Source organism: Rhipicephalus sanguineus, chromosome 6, assembly GCF_013339695.2.
Source record: "Rhipicephalus sanguineus isolate Rsan-2018 chromosome 6, BIME_Rsan_1.4, whole genome shotgun sequence".
Taxonomy (NCBI): Eukaryota; Metazoa; Arthropoda; class Arachnida; order Ixodida; family Ixodidae; genus Rhipicephalus; species Rhipicephalus sanguineus.
The window spans coordinates 122,488,191-122,505,319 of record NC_051181.1 but is presented as its reverse complement, the minus strand read 5'-3'; the positions used below and the strand labels follow the sequence as shown (position 1 = coordinate 122,505,319).

General features: G+C 46.9%; 1 protein-coding gene across 1 annotated transcript in view; it reads left to right on the top strand.

Annotated features, from left to right (window-relative positions):
• The window catches only part of LOC119396311 (SAM and SH3 domain-containing protein 1), a 90,673-nt gene that overhangs the window by 28,898 nt on the left and 44,646 nt on the right, over positions 1-17,129 (top strand). The window contains exons 3-5 of the mRNA XM_037663468.1: positions 8,342-8,423; positions 9,021-9,352; positions 10,540-11,052. Coding sequence (XP_037519396.1) covers positions 8,342-8,423; positions 9,021-9,352; positions 10,540-11,052 — 927 coding nt within the window. The remainder of the gene's footprint in view (positions 1-8,341; positions 8,424-9,020; positions 9,353-10,539; positions 11,053-17,129) is intronic.

The following is a 17,129-nucleotide window of genomic DNA, read 5'->3' as shown; positions in this document are numbered from 1 at the left end:
GAATCACATTGCTACCTAGGGCTGCAATACATGCCGCAGTAATTGCGCCATAACAATGTAATGATTTGTCGCAATCGATCGATGTGACACTCGACCGGACACAGTGGCCGTACCGCGGTCTTGCGTTGAGGTGGTGGGTTCGATATCCGGCCGCGGCGGCGGCTGAGTTCTGATATATGCCACGAACGTCAAAGGCGCTCGTGTACCGCTCTTTGAGTACTCAATTTGAATATTCCGAATTTATCACAAGATTAATCGGAAGTTCCCTAACCATACGGTTTCGCTCATAATCCTCTGTGTAGTTTTGAGACGCTAACCACTCTAATTATGTAATTATATTTTAAGATCAATGTCAGTCTTTCTTTCTCTCTCTCTCTCTCTCTCTCTTTCTTTCTTCCCTCCACCAGTAGTATCTGTAACGCCGTAGTGGGGCTGTGCGCTGATAATAATTTCTGGCCGAATTCCACTTCTCTTAGTGACGCCTTTCTTAGCCAGGCACGTTACACATGCTGCCATGGTTACTCGCATAACGCTTTTTGGTAAGCACTGGGATCATATTGACCGGCTGTTGGCTAACGTTGACTGCTGCCGTCTGGCGTATAGCTAGTGAAGGCTATCCACTGTTGTAACAGTGTAATAAAGCGATGCATACGCAATACTGTATGACTTTGCCTCGTTCTATCAAATGCTGTGTACACTTCGACTGTTCCCCTCAGGAAAATTCGGTGGCAGCCAACATTTCAAGAAGACATATATACAGCGTTCTTTTCATTCGGGCTCAATCCAATGATGATCTCTACTTCAACCAGTATTAACCAGTATTAACCAGTATTAACCACTATAATGCTCTTTATACGTGTAATTAATTAATCCATGGTTAATCGTGCGGTGCCACAGATATAGTGCTGCGGCATCCGCCGTCTCTCCACTGCACGCGAGTTTCGTGAGCACGCACGACTGCGAGACCAGTTTTCTTTTATAATCTTTCTTTTTTCTAGTCTAGCACGCGTGAGCGTTGTTCGTCGACGCGTAGAATGGATGCGCGGCCGTCGCATTCCGGGCGCTCTGCATCGCGCGTGACTCCATCACGCTATACACGACGACGAAGACGCGCAGACCGTTGCTTTTCCTCCATGCCGCGGTTGCGCTTCGGAGGCGACGTCCAAGGACGTCCCCGTCCGTCTCTCTCTGCGTCGACGTCGTTGTCGTGAGCGGCGCCGGGCATTCTGTGTTCGCGCGGCTTGGCCAAGTCTTGCGAAAGTGCGGCGTTAGCGTCGAATGGTCCTCGCGTTTGTGGCGCATTACAGCTCCGACACTACAACGAGACCCGTTGACGAATATTATGAAGGTTATATAGAGATAGAGAACAAGTTTGTTAAGAATGTTAATTAGATTGATCATAGCCTGCGGGTGGATATGTGGGTGTAGCTTGGCACGTGGCTGGTGTTGATAGTTATCGCTGGGAAAAGCCCTCTTCCTGCAATGTCACTGAAGCCTGAATAGCATTGTTGGTGCCCTTGCTTTCGCTTCATCGCCACCTTTGTCCTCATGATCATCACCTTCTTTCTTCCTCTCTCTTTACACTGCTTCCCCTTCTCCACGCTCAGTAGCAGGTCAGAATATTGATTCAGGCCGTCCTCTCAACTTTTCTCTCGTAATGAACCTCTCTCTCGGAGGTGAATTTTCTCGCGACGTCCATCTAATACTGTTATAATAAAGTTTTCTCTCTCTCTCTCTCTCTCTCCCTGCTTTCGTTGTTGTTTACTTACACGAATACATGGGAAAGTGATGGCTATCTAAAAGTGATTAGATAATTACTTGTTATCGTTTCATCGGCGCATTTTTATTTCCCTTCAAACGAAAGAGATAGTCGTTGACGCGTCATCCTCCTGTCGAGGCTCTATATAGTGGTGATAGGAAAGGGGTGGGTGGGGGGAGGCGTTGCTCTGCGCCCAGCAAATCGGGACACATACCTTGACCCACGTAAGGATTATGCGCCTGCCAGGAATGGCCAAAACTGAACTTCAGTAATTGAATTTCAGCTGGCAGGCGATGTACAGTTCATAGGTAAAACAGCACAAACGTAACAAGACACAAAGAAGACGCAAGTTGTGGGAAAGGGTAGATGGTGAGAGTGAAGGTAAAATTAAAGGAAACGGGGTTTAGGGGATGTGGTGTATAGGGTGGGGTTAGGGAGGAGGAAAAGTGCATTACAGGGAAGACAAGGAAAGCAATGCCAATGATGGACAGGTGAAGAGAACTGCGGCTTAAAACACAGCGCCTGTCGTTTTGTGTCTGAGCATCGAGATAGCGCAGGATGAGCTCCGATGACTCGCAATAATGTCCGTCTCTCTCTCTCTCTCTCTCTCTCTTCTTCTCTCTCTGTCTCTCTCGAATATTACACGTCGAGCCATCTTTCCGGCTTCGTGGTCAGCATGACGCTTGTTGCTTCTTGCGCGCCTCTTTTTTCCTCCTTGGCAACACTCGCATATCGAGCTTGTCGATCGGCGAGGAAAACGCCGGGATCTAATGCGAGCACTCGTGCTCTCTGCTCGACCGCGTGGCGTTATAAATGCGACCGGGAAAGAGCCTCACAAACTCTCCCACTTTCTCTCCCCATCTTTTTTTTTCTCTCACACACATATATACATACCACGGTGTAAGAAAAAGACTTTCTTACACAACAACAAATTACAAAGTGGAACGACTTCCGCGAGCGATAACTCGAGAGCATAATCCTGCATCGGTAATTACGGGGTTGCAAATATTGTTTGGGCTGCACGGTGAGTGTGCAAGGCAAAATCATGTCGACATAAAGCGTACCGGCGAAAACAAGAAAAAAAAAAACAGGAAAGAATGTGTATTGATTTGCCCTAACTTGTTCGCATGTGAATTTTTTATGAATGTACATACATACCTTAATACGCCTATACGTAAGCTGTACCCGCATTGGTATATAGTGATGCTTAGAACTTGAAATATAAAGCCTTCTTTTTTAATTTTTGGCGATGTGCCGTTCGCATATACGTGCGCGCCCTCACAGCTACATTTCAGCAATCGCGGACTGCCTCATGTAACCGCAGTTACACTGCAGTTTCTCTTTTCGATATTCGGCTGGCGTTCTCTTACTGACAGAGATTTTAATTCACGATTACGCCGCTGCCGCAAAATTTACCCCAGTGGTGAACCAGGCTACACGTGATTTCTGCAATAACAATTCCGTCTCTGACTGGGTGATCTCTACCAACGTTTCTAGAACCAACGTTTCTACCAACGTTTCTAGAAAGTTCTATAAACGTTGATCTCTACGTCGTCAGGTGGCGCCACCAACCTGGCAGCTTACGTTTACGAATACGCTGACACGGTAATACGTAAACGACGTAAACGGAAATCAGTTTGCGGACAAGCGAAAGCTCTAACAAACCAACACTGTAGAGTTTTCCTTCCTTCTTTCTTTCTTTCTTTCTTTCTTTCTTTCTCCTTTCCTTATTTCTTTCGTTCTTTCTTTCTTTTCTTTACTTTTTCATTCTTTCTTCCTTCTTTTCTTTCTTTCTTCTTCTTTCTTCTTTCTCTTTCTTTCTTTCTTTCTTTCTTTCTTTCTTTCTTTCTTTGTATAGCGTGTCGACTTCTGTGATTTCCATGAAGCATTGCAGGTTTTGCGTGCCGCGGCCTTACTTCGCATTGTCGGTCGCGTTTATTTTTGTTCCCCTTTGAAGTTGCATTCTATAGATTGGAATTTATACGGTCGGTTTTCCGCGTTTTCGCTTTTATCGCGCTTGCCGCTTGTTCAGCCGCTCTCCCCGATTGTCGTTCCTGTTTGCATTGGCCACAGAGAACGCGGCCACGCGAGCATTCCACGCGATGGCGTGACGGCTGACTCTGGAGTCGCCCGCATTTTTGTTACCTCTGTACTGCGCGTTTCCGAACGGCTCGATTGAACCTTATAAATATTTAACCCGTCCATGCTGTTGAGGCCTGTCTGTAACGTACGCCGTGTTTGCAAACAAGTCAGAGATTTAACTTTTACTTAGCTACCTTCTCCTTGACCTTACCTGATCTTACTGGGGTCACGCAATGATTTCTAGTTTCCGTAAGGTCCCGGCCGTGCTCAGCTGTATGCGAGGACCGCAAAGCTATACTCCGCAAAACTGCGCAGTCGGAGAGTATTGACTTCAATCTGTAATGCTTACGCTACAACCTTTGTAATGTAATGTAATGTGCAATGCTCATGCTTCATTTTTTTTTATTTGTTTATTTTTATCATTTATTTTCTCTGTCTCTATGAGAACAGGATTGACTAGACTAGAGTGGACAGCGCAACTACGGGACACTGGCGAGGCTAAGCTTCTTCGACACAGGACGAAAATGTATTCTCTAGTTAGACGGTATTCACGCACTTAGTCCCAGTTCTCCAATAAAAAAGAAGTGTCCACTCAACTCAAAAGTTATCACATATTAAGGCAAACAGGTAGAACATATTCACGTCTTTACCTATGAATCATGTTGGAAGTAAAGTTATACGTCGGCATTCTTTATGCCTGCATACCAAGAGAATAAGCTTTAAAGCTCTGCCACTTTACAGCATCCACAACGACACAATTTTAGGCAATACTTTCTGCTTTACGCTTCATATGTCGACAGTCAGGTCCTGTTCGCTGGGTAGTTCTCAGTGACTCACAAGCCTCATTGCTCTGTATAAACGGGCGCTTTCTGTTACATCTTTTTTTCGATCCTCAATTAAGCGTGATTATATTTGCTCTCTAAATTAAGGATTCACTCGTGAAGTGAAACTTCCGGAAACGCTAATCATCAGTAAGCGCCTTTCTCTTCTTCTCGTGCTCAAAGTTGGCGCCGTACGTGGCCACCGGCAGCTGCAGTGTTCTCCACACCCGATAGGTGGGGAGAGGAGCGCGCTCGCTTTCGACCACCTATTAAAAAAAAAAAAAAGAAAAGTTTTAAAGTTTCGTGGCTGCAGCTCCTCGACTTCTGACTTCTGAGCTCAGGAGTAGCGGCGATTCTCTTTCTTTCTTTCTTTCTTTCTTCCTTTTTTTTTTTTTTGCCTTATGGACCTGACGTCATTCGCCAGGTCGTTCACCTCAGCTAACGCTGACCGATGACGTGCAGGGTAGGTATTGTGCTCGCGGGTCAGCAGTTCGCACCTGCCTCATTTCGGCGATCGCTTCTTTTGCTGCGCTGCCTCCGTTAGCGATTATTTATTCATGTTTCCTTTGAAAACCACGATCGTCAGACTCATTTGTGTTCACTGCAGGGCGAAGGCTTCTCTTAGCAGTCTCCCGCCATCCGTGTCTTCCATCAGCCGACTTCATCTATATGTTCGCAAATTGCCTCATTTCATCGTTTCAGTTTTTTTTTTGTTTTGTTTTAGTCCATTTTCTTAGCACGTATTCGTAGACATACCCATTATGTTACTACATAGGAATAACTTTTCATAATCTCCATTCATTTACTGCGAGAATCCATCATTTATGTTATGTGCATTAAATTAAATTGCTTTATTACATGGCTTTATTGCATCACTATTACTGCACATTGCGTTGTTGCATTGCATCATATTTTTACGTGAAAGATCGAGGCAATGTGAAGCGCAGTAAAAGACTACATGGGGACGGGGATAAACAGAGCAAATAGGGCTAACTTCAACTGGCGTTGACTGATCACACATTGTTACACTGTAGACGTGAACCAGCGCGCTACCTTTGTCGCAATGGCGCACAGAAGTAACGTGTGAAGTAACGTGTGGGATCGAGCTAGTTGGTATTCCATTATTAAACTGAACACAGGCCTATTGGCGGCGAGATCGACTGTAGGTCGCAGCATCGTCGCCCCGTTAGTGTGGATACGGGTATCGTCGTGTACGTTCTGTTCAGATCATTTTGCAGGCCATATGCATAGTTTTATTACGTGTACGTTTTGCGCACCTTATAGCGACTGTTCATCGGCCTCGTTACAGCCACGTCAAGCTTATCACTCGTAATAATTCATCGCTTCATTGTAATTTCTATGACAAGATCATTGCACTCTTTGGCCGTCCTTTGCACTAGCGCAACAAAGCGTCAGACTGCCATCAACCACAGTTCACTGTCTACCGCTTTCCTGACACCAACACTTGGCGTTGTGTTATCGCACTTGCGCTTGCTCCTCTGTCACGTCCTCTTGCTGTCTACACTACACTTTTAGAAAAAAAAAAAAGAGGAAGAGTACGCGTTACTCTTTTTGGTGAGTCCTCGACATGCCACGTATATGACTATCGCTAAAGAATATTACTCTCTCTAAAGAGGCACGTCAACTCTATTTTGGGTGTCACCACTCTCTGAAGATAGTGTAATGATTTCCAATGACTCCAAATAAAGAAGCGCGTTAACTCTCTTTGGGGTCACACAACTCTCCGACGAGAGTTAAATGATCTCCAAAGAGTGTTCACGTGTCTCTTTAAAGCGAGTCATATACGTGGCTAGAAGGGACTCTCAAAAACGAGTCAAATGTCTTTATTTTTCTTCGTGTACCGCGTGCTTAACCGAGCTTCGTAAATGATATTATGTACGCACGCCGGTCACCATATGAAGCAACAACCATTGCGTTAATATTGTTTGGCTCGTTTTTCTCGTGGAATCATCGTAGCCACATCTTGGAACTGCGTTGGTCGTGAACAAAAGCAGTCGCAATTCGGCACGGCCGCGTGTAAACGTCTTCTTCACTCATCTACCGCATATATCCATGATCAACGGGTCTCCCATGTTTTGTCATGAGCACGGTTACTGTAAAGTACCCTTACTTGTATTGGCTTTACTCTCAGCTGTGTTCGCAAGGAGATTACAGCAAGAATTGCACGCAGGACGGCTTTTAGATGCGAAGCATCTTATGGCTGAGTTCAATCCGGTGGTGGTGGTGTGCGGTGTTACCACCCTTACTGCGCATGCGCAGATCCTCTCCACACACCTCCTCGCCCCTCCCTCTCTCCACTCCCCCTCAGAAACGCGGGCTCTACATGCCGAAACGCGGCTTCGCATTGCCTCATGGTCCCCTTTAGCGGGAGGTGGTGTGATTTTTTTTGCTTCTTTTTTTGCGATTTCAGTGAGATCGGTACAAGTGCTATCGTTTGTTTGTTAAAAAAAAAAGATGGGATAAGGCAAAATTGACTGCTCTAACATTTCTTTCGAATCCCGTCTTCGCGATTCATTAAAGACACCTTCTTCATCACTTCGTGAGCGTGCGTGCTTGTCTTCATTAGCCGTGCCTGGAAAGGTGTTCCATCTTCAGAAGTGGATTTACTGAAAGCTGCGTCCATATATTTTTTGTTTCATTTCTTCCTTTCATTCCTTACGTGAGAAACGTCGAAATGTTTGAAACGGAGTGAGTGGATCCTCGAGGAAGCTGCGCCATCCATTGCCTTATCAATACATTAACACCTCTGTTACACCGGCAACGTGCACATCTGTCTGGGAGTGACGTCACAAAGCCTCGCGTTCTGTCCTCCGTTGTACGTCTAGCGTGATTCCTGAAGATTAATAAAAACGCCCGCAATACTTTTTCGTATGGTATCATTAACTTACACACGGAATTAACATGGTTGGGATAAGGGGTGTCCTTCTTTTCTTTTTCCTTTTTTTACAAGACTACGCGCTTATAGCTTCCAAGGCAATTAGTGTGAAACGTTGATAATATGTCTGGCTAGATTAGTGAAGTACTAGTTAGGTTCAATGTTTAGTTAGAGGAACTCTGGTGTCTGTTATCAGGCCCGTCATGAAGCCATGAAGTGCTGGCATTCACAAATGTTAAATAAGATTTAACCACTCTTCTCTGCAATTTCTGTTGACCGTGAGTGTATCGCAAATGAATAAATAAATAAATAAATAAATAAATAAATAAACGTCATTTATTTTCGCTATCTTTTCTTACAGACTGTTTGTTGTTGGCACGGTTGTTGCTTTAATGCAGCAAAAGTGGTTCCGGTTTGGCTGCATTGTTAAACTTTAGGTGCATCGTTTTGGCGAGATGTCTTGTCACGACCATTTTACTCGCGATAGTTCGAAGTGTCAACAACCCGAAACGTTGCATTCGTCTGCACGTACATTGCAGACCCCCTTGAAATCCGGCTTTGCCACAATTAGAGGCTTTCTGAGGTGAAGCCCGCTTCTCCGGCACCGTATATGCAACCGATAGCCGTGGTGTTTGAAGTGTTTCTTTGTGTAATTACTCTACCGGTGGGTTCTCCGAAATATGCACACAGCCCTTATGCGATGTTATATTCTGGAATAGATGTCGTTTCGAGGTACTTCGCGGACTTCTCTAACGTTCGTTTTGCATTTGTTTACAATTTCAGTTGCTGAACGACCTGGCCAGGAGTCTAGTATGGAACCAAGGCGGCCCCAAGAAGGCGCAGGCTAACTCGGTGTTTTACACAGGTGAGTGCTTTGATTATTACGTCGCTCTCATTTCTTGGCTGCGATAATGAAAAAAAGAGGCACCGCTGCCGTCGACGAAGAGCGTAATGGCGGACATGGCGAAAATTTTTCTTCGGTGCGGAGGGCCGTTTCAACCACTCCATATTCGTGCGTAGCCAGGGGGGCAGGGGGTGGGGTTCAGCCTCCCCCCTCTGCCACTGGCTATGCAAATTGTTACGTGTTAATTCTTGTAACACAGTTTCCTCAGGCAAGTTAGCGCTCTTGATGAACTAGCACGTGTCACTATGAGCCCCGCTAGCTCAACGCGCGTCGTAGTCTCGTGCCGTAATTCCCGTAATATTCTTTGTCGTATCGCTCATTTAAGCTACGCTCTCGTATCAATGTAAACACCGTGGATTCCAACCAGAAAAAGGATAAGGCCAATAAGCAGCTCCGAAAAATTATCCGCGCTGTAAATGATTCCTTCCCAGTAGTGATTTCCCGCCAGAATTTTCCAGTGCACCCTCGGCTATGAGTTTCAAGTTCATTCATTCATTCATTCATTCATTCATTCATTCATTCATTCATTCATTCATTCATTCATTCATTCATCGGCAGATGGTCTGGCCCCGGCGACCGGTGGCTGCCTGGGACCATGCCGCGGTCCCGTGGGTTTGTCAGCGCCCGCGCAGCCCATCTACTACGAACCGCCCGATGCCGTCGGGTTGGTGGCGACCGGGTCGCCCCTGCGCACCGCCGTTGTGATGCCGGGATCGTCGTCCTCCTCCTCTTCGTCCTCGGTCTTGGTTCCCGACCGGTGCTGCGGCACCAGCACGACGAGCAGCACCATTCCTCGGCCCAACGCCATCGCGTCGCCCTTCAGAGCCCCCAAGCCCATCTCGGATCCCGGTCCTGCCACAACGGGCCCGGTCTACGGCACAACCACGGAGGTCAGTGCGTTTCTCCTTAAAGGAGTACTGACAAGATTTCGAGGCATCGCAAAAGGGCCATTTTTAGATGTGAAGGCATCTTATAGCGGAGATTCAATCCGGTGGTGGTGGTGGTGTGCGGCGCTGACCACCCTTACTGCGCATGCGCTAACCCTCTCCACTTCCCCTCTCTCTCTCTCAACTTCCCCGCTCCCCTCCCACTTCCCCTCCCACTCTCCACTTCGTCTCTCCACTCCCCCTCTCCCATCCTCTTTCCACTCTCCGCTCCTACCCCTCTCCACTTCCCCTCTCCCCTTTCCTCCCTCATCACTCCCCCTCTGAAACGGGGGCTCTACATGCCGAAACACTGCTTCGCATCGCGTCATGGTCCCCTTTAGGGGGAGATGGTGTGATTTTTTTTTTATGCCTCAGGCATGTAGTGTTTCTGCTCTCGATGCACCGTAGCCAAGAAACAAGTATAAGATATTCTAGTTTGATTTTAAAGTTTTCGTCGGCCAGCATCTGCGAGGCAATCCCACCGCAATGAACATTACCATGACTAATCAACACAGTCCGCTGGATTTGGGAACTCTGCATCCTGGATGCGGCCTAAATTGATGTCGGAGCCGTTGGATATCAATTCACCCTTCGCTTGACACAAGAACTTTTATTAAGAGCAACAATAGGAAAATTTCTCAAATTTGTGTCAGTACTCCTTTAAAGGGGCTCTACAACACTTTTTCAGGAAATGCCTATTTGTAGTCGATGCTCCTGCGAGCATGTGAGCCATACATTGTAGCACTGCACACGGCAGGGAATTTACAATTGTTTCTGCAAAATCAGCTGGGTATCTCTAGCTCTTATCTCGACAATTTATCCCATATACCCGGAATCAACTGCGTCACACGCGCAGAAGCGCTTGCCATTGGCTGGTTTGAGCATCGCGAGCCGCGCAGTGGTAAAATTACACTGTAAACTACACCAGCGCGCTCGTGATAAACACTGAAAGCGAGGCACGCGTTCAAAGAAAATCCACACGCACTGTGATGAGTGGCTTACCAGCCGTCGCATTATTTCTTTTTTTCTTTTTCGCGTTGTTATAATGTTGTCTGAGCCTATTGTGAGACACCGACCTGTTTGACGCATTGCATTCGTGACATAAAGTAAATTTGCACTCTTTTTTTTTCTCTCTTTTTTTTTTCGCTCAGGTATGCGACGGCAACTGCGGCAACATCATGTGCAGTGTTCGCGCCTCCTCGGACGGCAGCCCTCCCTCGTCCGAACCGTCCACCTTGCTGCCACCGGGTCACACGACGGTGCTGACGTCGTCGTCCAAGGCGTCGTCGCCGCCCGGCGCGTCGGACCTCGTCAACGACGACGACGACGACTGCCGAGGGGACGTTAACGCCGGCGGCGACGTCAAGCGCGACTGCAAGAACGACGGTTCGCCCACGGCGGACGGCGGCGCACAGCGCACCGTGCCCGACGTGGCGCACGACAGCGAGCTCAAACGTGCCGCGCTCGCGGCGGCGGCCGCCGCTGGCGGCGCTGGCGACAAGCCAATTTCCGACGACGTCCGCGCGACGACGCTTGGCGCTGCGGTCGGCTCGGCGTCGTCGGTGGTGGCAGCGGGCAGCGTGACCGGCGGCACTCCGAGTGTCGAGTCGTCGTCTGCCAACGTCAGGGTCGTCACGATGCTGGGCAAGCTTCGGGGACGCACGGTGAGTCGAGGCGGCGTGCTCCTTGCTTGCCCTCTTCTAGCTGTTTGTTTGTTTGTTTCGCTTGACCTTATTTCGCTGTTTCGCTTTCCGCAATTACGCGCTCCCGCATCTCGTGGTGCGCGTAATATATTTTCTCGCGTAACGCGCCGCCCGGAAGCGAGATCACGCAGCAAACGAGGTGTACATCAGATATGAGATAGGTGTTGTTTGGCAGTGCGCTTCCTGTTAGAAACACCTTTTTCCTTTCTTTCCGCAACACGGTGCTACATAATCGAGTTTCTGGGTAAGAGCTGAGGAAATCAGTCTGAACTTACCGGTGTATTTCCGAGTCGTAACAAGATCTTGATATTGTAGCATCCTCTTGTTGTAACCTTTTGATGTCGGGTCCTCGTCATTAGTCCGCTGTTTCTGAGAACTTGAAAGGATGCTCTTAACCTTTATGGTCGGGTTAAGTTGATCGCGCTGTCAAGCTTTTGACAGTACGAACGGATGAGGCCAAGCCTAGATTTCATTCTATGAAGCGTTGCCGTCTTATTGCGCGGCTCGGTTCTGCTGTTTGTGGTCAGCTTAAGCTAAACCAAGAACGCCTTAGAAAGGTGGTTCATTTTTCCGAATTACATTTCTCTCTCTCTCTCTCTCTCTCTCTCTCTCTCTCTCTCTCTCTCTCTCTCTCTCTCTCTCTCCCTCTCTCCAGGGGCGATGCCCCCTTTGTCTGATGTCTGTCATCGAAGCTAACGTGCGAGGGGAAGCTGTCACTTTTCCAGCGGGAGTAAAACCTCAGCTCGGAACTGTACACACCTTCGGCGGCAGCGCGACGTCGCCAGCTCGTTTCCTCTTGCGTTATCGCCGAGCCTTCCCTTCCGTTACGTTAACGTCGCTTCGCCGCAACGCGCGCCGCCTATCCGGTGTATCCCGATCAGTGCCGCACAGGGCGTGTTGTTGCCTTCGACGTTTTTACTATACGATTCAGGTCGTCTTGTACGGTCACTGGAGTGGTAACCTCAGACAGTCACGCATAACTTGTTGTTGGACGTGTTTGTTCGTACTCAATACACCAAGTAAGGTGCAAATGCATGCTCAAGTACGCCTATAAGTTTAGGTTGGGTTATACGCAACTGGTAAAACCAACAAACAGTTAATCGAAGGAAAGCACAGGGAAAATTATTTTTTTTAACTGTAGTATAATCGTTTTGACCTAAGTTTAAATGAAGTAAAGTGGACGATGAATCACCCTTCCCGTTCGTGGGACCTGAACCCATAACCTTCGAATGTTGTGTGTAACATTAGTTTTAGTCTCACAAAGAAACGAGCCTCTCAAAAAATTCTTCTTCTTAGGTTAGGTTAAGTTAGATTAGCTCGTGCATGCGTGTCGCTTTACGTGATGTACCGAGGAAGTCACGTTCGATCACAGCCGGTGGAACTTCCGTACAACACTCCCCCCCTCCTTCTTTTTGTCTACATGTCAACTACTGAAGACCGCCGTGGCGGTTAGCAGGATAAGGTGCTGTGCTCGAGGACGCGGGTACGGTTCCTGGCAATGACGATGCATGCCTGCGTGCGGCGACATGCAAAAAAGGCGGCCGCGTACTTAGATTTATGTGCATGGTAACGAACTCCAGGCGATCAGAGATAATCCCGAGTCACTATTGGCGAAGCCGGGAGAGTGATAAAGCCAGGTGGCGGTTGAAATTCTACCCCCACCCCCAGAATTCTTAAATTTTTGCATGTGTATATATACATACACACACACTCAACACATGCATGAACATAGATGAAGGTTGGTTGGACCCCCCAGCCCCGAAAAAGTTTCTGGCTACGCTTCTAGGAGTCCCCCAGTACTGCTTGTCTTATAGCCATGTCGTGGTCTGGACATGTAAAACCATTAACATTTGTTTCCCGTACTGTTTGTGTAGCCAGGAAGTCAGTACCGACGCCTGTTTTCCAGCTGTGTGCGATTGGGAGGCAAGCGACTGTTTCGGTGTTACGTAACGCGATAGAAGGGCTCACCTTTCTCTCTTAACACTGTAGCTGTCATTGTTACGTGTTGCTGCGCGTAACAAATCAGATGTACCGGTTTCCGGCTTCTGCGGGCAAACGCGGCGGAACGTCGCGGTTTTTTCCATCAATGAAACGTCCTCTTCCTTCTGCTACTTGCGTATTTCCGTTGATATTTTACCTCAATTCTTTTTTATTTAATGCTTCCCTGCCGCCTGCTGATTCCTTCCCAGAAAAGGTGAATCTGTAAGGACTGTCCCGTCTATGGGCGTTGGTTCCCGGTTTCGACAGTGAAGCAATCACCAATTTTCTTTTTTTGTACGTCTATCCACCGGCCATGTCAATCTTCCGAGCCGTCATTCCGTGGAATTCTTTCGCAGAGCTCGCGCACGGAAGTTTTACGCTAACGACGCTTCCCTAATATTCAGTAGACTGAATGTTCATAAAGATATACATGCAGTATAACGTGTACAGCCGGCCACAAAAGATTCACCGGAACGCAGCGATCTCCGACAGAAAAAAAAAGAAAAGCGTATTCCTGCAGTACTGTGGTCGCATCTCGATTTCAAAAGTTGCACTCTATGGTTTTGCGATGTGCGATGTACGCAGGGGTCCATTTAATTAGAAGCACCGTGTCTTATAATGCTCCGTAAACTTTAGCGAATGACTGTATATGTCAATTAGGAAAGGTGGTTGCTGCGCAGTGATAGCTTACTCATTCGCTTTGAATGTCTATGCTGCAGTGTTGTACTCCTATTGCAAGCATTTGCGCGGTCTTTTTTTTTTTTGTAGTTTTTGTGTGTTTAGGTGGGCTGACTGAGATTGGGGGGAGAGAGAGAGGGGGGGGGGGGGTTGATTGACATCGTTCGACTGATAATTTGTACGGTTATCCTATCTTATCGCGATCGAAATGCAATATTCGTTTGCTTTTTCTTGTACATGTTGTTGTTTCGTCCTTCGGCGCGTCCTTTTGGTCTTTATCTCTTTTTTTACGTTTTCACCATGTATTTGCACAAGTTCTTGTCATTTTTGTCCCCTCACTTCCCGCTCTGCTCATCGCGCAGTTATAATTAACTCTTCGAGCTCCCGCGCGGGCTTCCTCTGGTAAACCCCGGACGGGAGCACGTACGCCTATCCAACAGGCAGGCGTTTCCGCTTTCCGCTTGCATAGGGGCCTCGTTGTTGGTGTTGCTGTCGTTATCATTACTATTCTATTGCGCGGCGTCAGGTTGACGCCGCGTTAGCGCCGCTCACTTGCGCACGCGACCAGTTCGGTACGACCAGCACCACCTAGAAAAGGTGGTGTTCGTACGACCCCCCTCCCGCCACTATGTATCATCGTGTTCCCGCATATAGAATCATGAGCGATTCAAATAGTGACAACTTAGGGCTAATTGAACACGGCCTTTATTAGTTTTATTTGTTGTCGCTCTTGTTGTTTTCGCCATCACGGGTAATGTTAGCGTGCTTTCTGTTTGCGTGCTTACTGAGAGGTCTGTGCAGTCTCTGGCCAGAAACGTTTTTTCATTGGTTACGTCAGTGGCCCCCAGCAACCATTTTTCATTGGTTACGTCAATGGCCCCCAGCAACCACATCATTGGCGGTGCGAGATAGTTCTCTCGAGTCCTCGCATACGAAAGCTGTTCTACTTCGTAATTTCTTCTCCGCGTTTCGATTGTCGACGAGTGCACATTGATTGCATTGCGCATTGACCGTTTGATGCTTTTCACACGTTTGATTTTTCATGATTAGCTCGAGAGCAATTGCGTAATGTAATCTTCCCCGGTTATGAACTCATAAAGAGAAAAAAAAAAGACAAAAAAAAAGCCTGGGACGTTAACGAGGAAGGTGCTTTAATAAGGTTCTTGCCGTGATATTCGCAAGAACGTTGACACTACCTGGTCTAGAGTCCTTTGTTGTCAGAAGCGAATAACAGCATCCGTCAAAGTGCGTGTCGAATGGCTCCGAAAGACGACACCAATATCATATGCGACATGATCGGGCTTGTCAATCACGTGATCTTTAAGACTTCATTTCTCTGTTTAGGCAAATGAAGGGCAAGTTCTGTGACAGTCGGGGGACGACTACTTTATTCACGTATATATGGAGGTGTTGCTTTCGGCATGTAACCGTGGCATTAGAAAAAAAAAACAAGTACAGTAAAAATGTAGAAGGGAAGAATAAACAGCTCAATAAAACAAGGACACAAAGGAACAAATACCACAAGACAATCTGTGTGTTTGGTCTTCTGTGTTTTAATTTTGGTCGCGCTGTTTTATCCGGAGTTGTAAATATGAACTGACTGTACTAAAGGTGAGAGATTCGAAGAGGGGAAGAGGCATGGGGGGGGGGGCGGGGGTCAATTTTTTTAAATATCAGGAAATAATAACGACCGACTTCGAAAATGATAAGCTGCCTGATAAGCATCGCATTCCATCAAAATGAAACGGAAAGTGCTGGAGTAGAGGAGGGCATGTGTGAGAGGTTGACGAGCACGTGGTTTTAGACCGACTTTCTCTCTCATCGCGTGACCTTTTCAGTGTGCTTTGATAACGAACACGGGGGTTCGCGAACGTTTCTAGTATTGCGACTGTGTTGCCGGCTTTTGCGTGCGTCAGCGCTCTGTACGCAGCTGCAGTGAGACAAAGGTGAGGTACAAAAGACGCTCTCTGTGCTGCAGATTTTCTTGCCGATCGATACCTCGTGCCATGGCTCTTCGAAATCGCCGAGAATTAAGCTCCATTCCTGCTAAATTCGTTAGTTGGAAAGTCTTCTGTGGCGCCATTGTGTGGAACAGGGTGAAAATCGTAAGCTCATTGTTACGCATCTCCTTCTTCTTGCTTTTTTTTGGTTCTTCAGTTTTAGTGTATTCGTTACATGTATACATCAGTTACATAATACTTGTATACAGATGAATCAGGGAAGGAAGGGAATCTTGAGGGCTCGTTTCTTTGTTTGACACAACCTTAATGAAAACCAGCAGATAATAAAGCCAATGAATGTATAAGGGACGTTAATTGTACTGCTTTGAGTGTATTGTAGTAACTGTGATTATATATGTGAAGAAAGTTAAGTGGACGGAAAGGTAACTTGCTGCCGGGCATGGACCGAACCTGCAACATCCGAAGGTTGCAGGTTTGGTCCCTGCCAGCGGCAAGCTGTCTTTTCGTCCACTTTACTTTCTTCAGATCTATAATCACAGTTACTACAATACGCTTAAAACACTACAGTTGACGTCCCCTATACATTCCTTGGTCTCATGATCTGCTGGTTTTCATTAAGGTTGTATACAGATGAGGGTCCCAGATTAAAACTACTGAAAACTGCTGTTGTTCGTGCCCACTGTTTTGCCAGAAGTAAAAGATTGCGCACAAAGCTTGGCGTCTGTGGAATGCTAATTGCTCCGCAAGCGGCTTTTGGCTCATGCAAATAGCGAAAAGCGCGGCCTTCGAGATGCGCTTCCGTTTCCCGGAAGAAGTTGTCAATAGGGCGTCTAATTTGGACACAGTGTACCTATTCGAAGTAGGTTGAACCGCGTAGCATTCTTCGCTCGAAATACAGACTGTAGGCGTGTTTTTGTTTGTATCGGACCACTGTGTATACCACGCTGCACAGGCTGCGAAATTTGACGAGAAGTGACGATCGCCGATGCTTTCATATCGCTGTCATTTAATTTTAATTATTTTAATTTATATGTGTATTTCTGAATAAATATTACGCCTAAGGGCAGACTTTCGAAAAAAAATTACTGTTTTAATTACCTGCCTTTAACACCGTTTTTAATTGCTTAGTGCTTTAGCAGGAATAATGTATTATTGATTTGCGTATGCATCACTCTTAGTGACGGATGAATAATAATAATAATAATAATAATAATACAAACAACGCCGTGTATGGTGAAGTGGCATCGAGTTGGGTGTTTGAAATTGTAGCTCGCTGTTTGCGGGGCAGGCACCGTTCCCGTCGACTACAGTAGATCACGGGTTTAATTTGCGCAAGCCTAAATGAGCAAATGCTCGATGTCACAGTTTTGGTATGCCAAAGTAGGAAGTGAAACAAGAACGGGAAACTAAAGTTCCCAC